At 55.7% G+C, this 8,221-nt stretch overlaps 1 protein-coding gene across 1 annotated transcript; it reads right to left on the reverse strand.

The window, feature by feature from the left end:
* Window positions 1-2,006: 2,006 nt before the first annotated feature.
* On the reverse strand, window positions 2,007-4,887 carry Tpbgl (trophoblast glycoprotein like). The gene has a single exon (XM_029568887.1). The coding sequence runs from the start codon at window positions 4,599-4,601 to the stop codon at window positions 3,426-3,428; it is 1,176 nt and encodes a 391-aa protein (XP_029424747.1). The 5' UTR covers window positions 4,602-4,887; the 3' UTR covers window positions 2,007-3,425.
* Window positions 4,888-8,221: the final 3,334 nt, after the last annotated feature.

Consider the following 8,221-nt stretch of genomic DNA (forward strand, 5'->3'; position numbering starts at 1 on the left):
GAGATGGACTTTAGTGGGAGCAGGCAGTGCCTCCAGAGGTTATAAGTCCAGCTCGGCCTGAACAGAAGGAACCTAGCTAGAGCCAGAGAGGCAGGTGGGGTAGGGGGAGTCCAGGGAACAGTATCAGCAGGAGCCAGATTGGCAGGATTCTCCAGCACACAGTAGGAATGCATCCAATATTCTGACCAAGGGTCCAAGTGACCTCTCAAGAGGTGTTTAGTTCAGACTCAGATCCAGTCCTCAGGCTCAAGCCAGACCCTGTCTGTCTCCCACACCAGATCTGAGGGCATGGGTAGGCTCGGGGTCACTGACATGAGAGGTTTCTTGTGAAGAAGTTTGTGAAAGGTAATTTCACGCTGTTTATGGGTCATAGAAGCCTGGGAAGTCTGCCATGTCTCTCCAAGTGCACAGCAGGTTCATGTCTGCCACATGCTGAGTTACACCCACGCTTGCCTTGTCTCTTGCCTGCTTGATGTCCTAGCTTCTCTTTAAGGAACATCCCACTTGATTCCTATGGTCCCCATCCTCTGGATCTTTGCCCCACCCCTTACTTCCAGCAGCTTCTGGGGGAGGCTTTGGAGTAAGTGGATGCTATCAGGGTGTCAGGGTGGCTCACATCTGGAATCTTAGCCTTAGGAAGGCTGAGGCGGGAGGGGCTCAGGTTCAAGGCCAGTTTGGGCTACGTAGTGAGACCCCGTCTCAGAAAACAAACAAACACCCCCCCAAACAAAAAAAAACCCTAAAGGCTGAGGGTGTATCTGGGAGAACATTTACTTAACATGTCCAAAGCCCTGGATTTGACACCCAGCACTGCAAAAACAAGACAAACCCCAACTCAGCTCAAATGCCACTTCTCCTAAGACCCGTTAGGCTGGGTCAGAGTCTCTTACTCTGGTTCTCAAAGTTTCCTGGCATTTCTTTTCCCTAGACCTCAATTAGATGAATCCTTCCCTGGGCCATTAGCCTCCTTAGGACTAATGGCAGAGCTGCACTCAGGAAAGGCTAAAGGAATGGCTAGATTTGCAGAAGAGGAAGGCCAGGGCCCTAGGCTGGCAGACTGCAACTTGGGTAACAGACCAGAGATGACTTTTAATGGAGTCAGTAAAAGACACAAAGGTAAAACACCAACTAATCTACTGGCATTCAATTGATTTTTTTATATCTATTGTTGCTTTGTGGCTCAATAAAACTAACTTCTTAGGACTGAAGTAGCGCTTACATAAAAGCCTTACACATTTGCTGACGGCAAGCCCACAGCTAACAGCGGTTCATTTACCAGGATTTACTGCAGTCTTAGACCACATTACCAGAGGGTACACTTTTAGTACCAAGGTGTGATCTGTTGGAGAGATGGTCCTTTAACCTGTGTTAGAACATCACTATTTGTTCTGGGGGATGGTCAGGGTGTGTGCTGAAGGTCACTGACAGATGGAGATGTTCATGACTTGGGGGAGTGCAGCCTCCCTTGGGAGAACGCAAGGAGGCTGTGCTCTGTGTCCTACTAAAGACAGCCGAGGCTTCCCCTGGCCCTGAGGCATGAGGCTCCGAGCTTCTAAAATACATTTCAGAGCCTCATCTTCTTGCACACTCAGTGTGAGGGTTCAACTCTAGCCAAGAGAGCACAGCCTGACACTAGAGTAGCCAATGGCCCCTCAGTTTGCCTTCCCTGCTCTTATAGCTGGCATTTTCCACAGAGGCTCATCTGAGACTAGGTTTGTTAGTCTAATTACACTCCCATTCACCTCCCCTCTCCAAACAAAGGGGAAGGAAGCACAGGGTCCCATCCTGGTTGTGGATAACCCCATTTCAGACCATTAAAAAAGCCGGTTTGGAGAAAACTCAGAAGTCCCTCCATGTGTCTATGTTCAATCTTGCTATGTGTATTCAGAGCCCATTTCTTTTTCCACATTCCCAGAGAACACACAAGGGTCATTGCCTGAAATGTCCTCCTGTCCTCTCCCCCACTCACTGGTTCCTAAAGGTCAGAAGGAACAACACAACACCACTTACAAGAGCAGAGTATAAGCTATTATTGCAGACTTTATAGAAAACAGCCCAAGGGAGGTCCAGATTTCTCAGGGGAGGGTGGGAAGGCAAGCCTTAAGCCAATACATGGAGGAGGGAGGCTTTCTGTACAGAGGCAGCACAGGCCGGCCATTCTGCTTGACCTAGGGTGGGAGGCAGGGAGGCAGTCCCTCCCCACTCACCATTGTGCTTTGGGATCATGCAGAAGGCAGGGCACTGAGGCCACAACTTTGACCAGGAGGGCTTGTGCCTGAGACAGGAGGCCAGACCCTATCCTCTTCCAGAAGGCATAGGGGAGGTGGGTGAGGAGTCCCCAGGAGAGGAGCACAATGGGTGGGAGAGGGCCTGGAGGAACTGGTGGTAGCAGCTCCCAGCCCCAGATGGACCAGTGACCCTGGTTTGGAGGCCCTCCTACTCTCTGCACATCCAGCACCCGTCTCTTCCCCATGGGAATCTGCCTGTCTGCAAAGGGGTGCTTGCCCTTGTCCTGTAGAATGGCAGAACTTCTAGGAGAGCAGGGGATAGCATCCTCAAATGGGTGGATTCCTCTCTGGACCCTGACCAGTCAATGGTGGGGCGGGTTCAAGTGCCAGCGATGGGTGTCAGAGGAATGGAGAGCCTAAGAGTGGTAGGGGAATGAAACTGACTAAGAAGGAGAGCTGAGTTTGAGATTAGGAACAAACACGGAGTGTTGGGACATCAGAGTTCAGGGAAGGGCCAAGGATGGACTCCTCACTAAGGCTTGTCCCTGGATTGGGAGAGATAGAATAGGAGCTGAACGCCAAGCCAGAGGCAAGGAACGGAGGAGCTTGAGCCAGAGCTGGGGTATGAAACCCTTCTTCAGACGAGAAGAGGCTGCCCAAACCACAGGGTCCCCAAATATGAGTCTCCATGCAGGATGGAGGGTTCAGGGCTATGGGGTGGGACAAAGGGCTCAAAATCCACAGAAACCTTTGGATGAGACCAGAACCAGGTGGGAGATCCCCCAAACTCTGGGAGAGGGGCTCAGGCCTGGGACCAGGGACCAATGCAGTCTAGCCAGGGTGTGTGGCTCAAAGCAGAGTGGTGGCGAAGGTGTCAGAGCTTTCGAAGAGAAGGGCAGGGTCTATGCGTGAGCCAGGGCAGGGAGAAGGGCTTCCAATGGTCCGAGAAGGCTGGATCAGAGGCTGGATGGGCGGGTTTGTTTTTGGAACCAGGTGGGGTCGTCTCTGGGTTTTTGACCTGGGAGAAGGAGTACAGTTTGGAGCCTCAGAGTGGGAGAGATGCTCCGATCCAGTGTCTCAGAGATCAAAATTAGTGGGTATCTCATCTCCACGGCTCAGGCCAGGCAAGGGCAGGCTAGGTGGCCCAGTACTGTCATCAGCTGGCAGGGACAGCTTCCCATCCGTGGGAGGCGAAGTTCAGAGCCCAGAGCCCGGGGAAGTGGCTCTGGAGCCGGCAGGGGCGGTCGGGGCGGGCGCACGGCGCGGGTCGGCGTCCTGTTCGTATCGGTAGTGGTAGCCCTCCATCTGGTCCCTGCAGGCCTCGCGCAAGTTGCGCATCCAGCGCTGGATGCCGCGGCGGTTTAGGTAGAGCACCATGAGGAAGATGAGGCCTATGAGCGCCAGCACCAGCCCGAAGAAGACGTAAGAAGCTTCCAGCTCCGGGCCGGCCACGTCCACCTCTTCCCCGCGCTCATTAGGATCGCCATCCGCGCAGCTCAGCCGCGCCTCGTCCAGGTCCAGCAGAGGCCTGTCCAGCAGCGCGAGCGGGGAGGCGCAGCGCAGGCGACGCGCGTCGGGTACCCGCTCGGTGGCGTTGCGCAGCCAAGCCAGCAGGGGGCGCGAGGTGCACCCGCAGCGCAGGGGGTTGTCGGCCAGCAGCAGGCGCGGCCTGGACAGGCCGCCATCGCGCTCGAGTGCGCGCAGCTCGTCGGGGCTCAGGCCGCCCAGCTCGTTGAGATGCGCGTCCAGCTGCTCCAGGTGCGGCAGGCGCAGCGCGGCGGGCGGCAGGCGGCTCAGAGCGTTGCCCGCCAGGCCCAGCAGGCGTAGCTCAGCCAGCGGGACGAGCGCCGCGTCCAGCGCGTCCAGCATCGCGGGGCCGCCGCGCAGCAGCGCGTGGTTGAGCTGCAGCGAGCGCAGAGCGGGCAGCCCGCGGAAGGCGCCGCCGCCCAGGGCGCGCAGCGGATTGTGGCTCAGGTCTAGCGCCGCCAGGCTGGGCAGCCCGTCGAAGGCGCCGTCCTCCACCACCTCGATGTTGTTGTGCGTGAGGCGCAGCGCCGTGAGGAGCGGCAAGCGCACGCCGTCGGTCGCCTCCTCGTCCCCGTCACCGTCCGCGTCCCCGCCCGCGAAGGCGGCCGCGCGCAGCACTGTCAGGTTGGCGCCCACGATGGTGAGGTTGCGCGCGTCGGGCGGCACGTCCCGAGGCGGCTGCCGGAGCTCCGCGCCCGACGCGCAGCGCAGTAGCAGCCTGGGGCTGCCGAAGCAGTAGCACTGGAAGGGACAGGGCGCGGCGGGCCGGCTCAGCGCCACCGCCACGAGCAGCAGCCCCGGCAGCAGCGGGCCCCAGAGCCCCGGCTGTCCCGCGCGCGGGGCCATCGCGGCCGTCCCCGCATCCAGCGCCCGGGCCGCCGCGCTCACCAGTGAGTTGGGAGCGCCTTGGTGATGATGGGGAGGGAGGCACGGGTGGGGCAAGACCTTGACCTGGAGCAGCTGGCGATTCCCGATCGGTCCGTCCTCTGCCTGGAAAGTCCTAGGAGCCTTCACTTTGCTGGCGGGGGGAGGAAGTGACAGGGGTCAGGTGGGGAGCCGAGCCCCCCGTCCCCGGTACCCTCGTCGCCCTGAGCGCAGGCGTCCGACTTCCGCGGCCGTTCCGGGCTCCGAGCCGAGTGGGCAGGGTTTGCCTCCCCCTACCCGCCTCCCCGCCGCCTCCTCCGCCCCCAGCGGTGTCTCCGCGCCTCCTTGCTCAGGGAGGCGGGGTGGGAGGCTCCCGAGGAGCAGCAGGCTTTGGGTCGTTGCGCGCGCTCTCGCTCCCCGGCTCTCCAGTCCCAGGGCTCCTGAGAAGTTTGGTTCCCTGAGGCGCTGACCTGCTTCCTTCTCCCCCAACGTCCCCCCCCCCCCCCCCCCCCCGTGGCTTTTTTCTCCCCCCCCCCCCGTTTAAGCTGATTCTTTCCTCCTCCCCCGGTGGCACGTGTAGGGTGGGGCCCTCCGGGGCTGAACTGGCAGGTGGGAAAGGATCTTCGATCTGCCCATAGAAGAGGAGACAGGGTTGAGGAATGGGCTGAGAAAGTTACTCTTCCAGGGTTCTGTGCGAAGGGTGATGAAAGCCTGGAAAATCCCCAGCCTTGCCTACCTCCTCAGCGACCCCAATTCCCTTAGGCGCGACTGATTCCTCATCTCTGCAGGTCCTGTGCGATCAGCCTTTTCTCAAATCCGGCTCACGCCCCAGGGAACTCTGCAGCACCCCCTCCGACTTCACATACTTCCTGTCCTAGTGTCCCCCAACTTGGGCCCTCTGCCAGGATCTCACCGTGGGTTCCATCCAGCACACTGAAGCCTTCTAAGCACTGTCCTAAGCCCAGGGGCTAGTGGATGGAGTGATTCGGCTCTTTGCTTTCCCTCCCTGCCCCAGAACCTGGGCACCCTAGGACACAGTGCTCAGCCTGCCTCGTCCCTTCCAGTCTTCCCTACCTGTCAGTGTTGAATGGGTGGAAGGCTGGGGGTGGGGCTCTAGGAGCAGGAAATCCAGAAACTGCTTTTGCAGTAATGAGTGGGGTTGTGGTAGGTGCAGGGCTGAGGTGGGGGCTGAGCTGTTTGTAGGTTTGTTTTCTTCTGAATTTTATTTATTTATTTATTTATTTATTATTTATTTATTTATTTTTTGCAGAACTGGGAAGCTCCAGACCTGATTTAAAGAGACAGACTCCTGAGAAGGGAGCATTCCTGGCCTTGGCATGAATTATTCAGGTTGGAGAAGCTGTCATTTGATCTGCTGGCCATTCGAGTATCTCACTCTGCAGAGCTGGTTAGGATAGAGGTTCCCCTCCTACCCCCACAAGAATCAGCCCCTTTCTCCTGAATTGGGAATGGTTGTTGCTTGACTTCTTCCCTGAGGTTATATTTAACAGACCCAGCCAACAGAGGGAAACCAAAGAGGCAGACCCTGCAGTGGCCTGGCCTGTGATGTGGGAGGTCCCCCAGCTCGTGTTGACCCAGTCCTCTCTCCCAAGTGCCATAGATGATACAGTAACTTTCACATTCAGAGTTGAACATGTCTGTACAAATGCCCACATGAATTTAGGAATACATATAAAGACAAGCTTTACAGAAGCACACCTACATGTGTCCATATGTGATCTCATACAGATTCATGCTTAATTGGTTGTACATACATGTGCATGGAAGGCTTGCACAAGCTTGTACATAGCTCTGGCTTGCATAGATGGGCCTTACACAGATACTTGCAGGCTCATTCACACACATGTGCTTGAATGTGTACATGCTGAGCCAGTCCAGGTTACTGCTGCCATCTCTGAAGTGCAGCTTGCAGACTCATGTGCAAGTGCATGCATGCAGACTGAGCCAACACCTACCCTGCACTGTGCCCTTGGTCACATCTCTGGTCCACTCCATGGAGACCTTCTGCCTCCAGCCACTGAGGAACTGAAGACCACGGCTTGCCAGAGCTCCCTTTCAGGTTTTCATGGTGGCTGGCTTCTTTTTGCTGCTGGCCATCTCTCCCAAAGGGGCTACAGGGCAGCAGGCAGCCTTCATTGATGGGTGCTAGGAAATAGAAGCCCAGGAAGAACCTTTAATCTTTAGGGACGAGGACTCACATGCTCTATGTTGTATGAATGGGAAAACCACTCTGTCCTCTGGAAGAACAGCTCTTTCCTTTAGGGAGTTGTCTCTGTGTGGTATGCAGTAGGTGTTCAATAAATGTATGTGCATTTGAGTCTAAGGCTGTGTCTGTTCTCTGATGCAGTCAATGGAACTACCTTTTCTTGGACTGTTTGCCCCACTTGAGATGGTCTTCCTCAGCTATGCTTCTCTAGTCTCCCTCTGGAACTTTCTTTAGTGCTCAAAGTGCTAGAACTCTTCTGGGTCCTTTAACTGTTGGTGGTGGGGATCATACTGGTCTGATTCCTATGTTGTCAGGACACAGTTGAGGTTTCTACACAGAAAAGGTACCAGAAACTGAACCTGCACAGAATAACTCTGGCTTGAGGCCAGCTAGGCGAGGATTCCTCATCTACACTGTACCAGGACACCTTCACTTAAAGGAAGTCCTTCTTCCCAGGTTGCACAGCTGCCTGGGACCAGAACCCCCCAGGAGCTCAGGTTTCTGTAGCTCCTTTGCCATAGTGGTCTTCCGTGCCTCAGGTTCCCTCTCTGGAGGGTGACTGGGAGCCTGTTGGCTGTGAGCTGAACCTCTACAACTTTCTTCAGGACTAAGCAGGGCAGGCAGCATGGTACCCAAGCAGAGTACCTGGCTATCCTTATACCTGGACCAGAACTCCCCTGGTCAGCAGCACTAGGCTTCAGTTCTTAGTTTCTTATCCCACTAGACACCAGGTCCCCTCTCTGCATCTTGCAAGGCAGGTCCCCTGCTGCCCTTTAAGCTCCCTCACTTGGGCCTGTTTTCTCCTTGAAAAGATCCTGCTTTCTATAAACTCTGCTGTACCTTGGTAGGAAGCTCAGAGGCTTGGTAACTCCCTGAGGTCACCCAACAGGGACCCTCTTTCCTAGCAGGCTCCATTGAGTCTCTGTGCCATCAGAGATATCTGAAGATCACTAAAATTCTTGGGCAAGTTTTTGTGTTTCCAGACTTCAGTTTCTCTATCTGAGAAAAAATGAAAAGAAAAAGTATATAAACAAAGGATCTTTTAGTCTAATTTTTTAGGGCTGAAGGTCAGGGAGAGGAGAGTAATAATATAACTTACCCAAACTGGTGCCACCACCTTCATATGTGACCTTGAACTTGACTCCATGGCAGTTAAGGCCTTGGTTTGCTTAGCCAGACAGTGATGGTAATGATAAGCTATGTGTCCCTTCTAGGTGTGACTCTCTCCTCCCACTCTCTCTGACCATCTTTCTCTGAGGCAAATGGAGGCACAGCCCAGCAGCCTGGCCTGACCAAGTGCTGATGGTGGGGAGGCCCAGCCTGTGCCTCTCCTCTTGTAAAGCATCTGTGCTGGCCTGGTTGGGAAGGGGGAACT

The sequence above is a fragment of the Nannospalax galili genome, unplaced genomic scaffold, assembly GCF_000622305.1.
Source record: "Nannospalax galili isolate Female #2095 unplaced genomic scaffold, S.galili_v1.0 scaffold278, whole genome shotgun sequence".
NCBI classification, from domain to species: Eukaryota; Metazoa; Chordata; class Mammalia; order Rodentia; family Spalacidae; genus Nannospalax; species Nannospalax galili.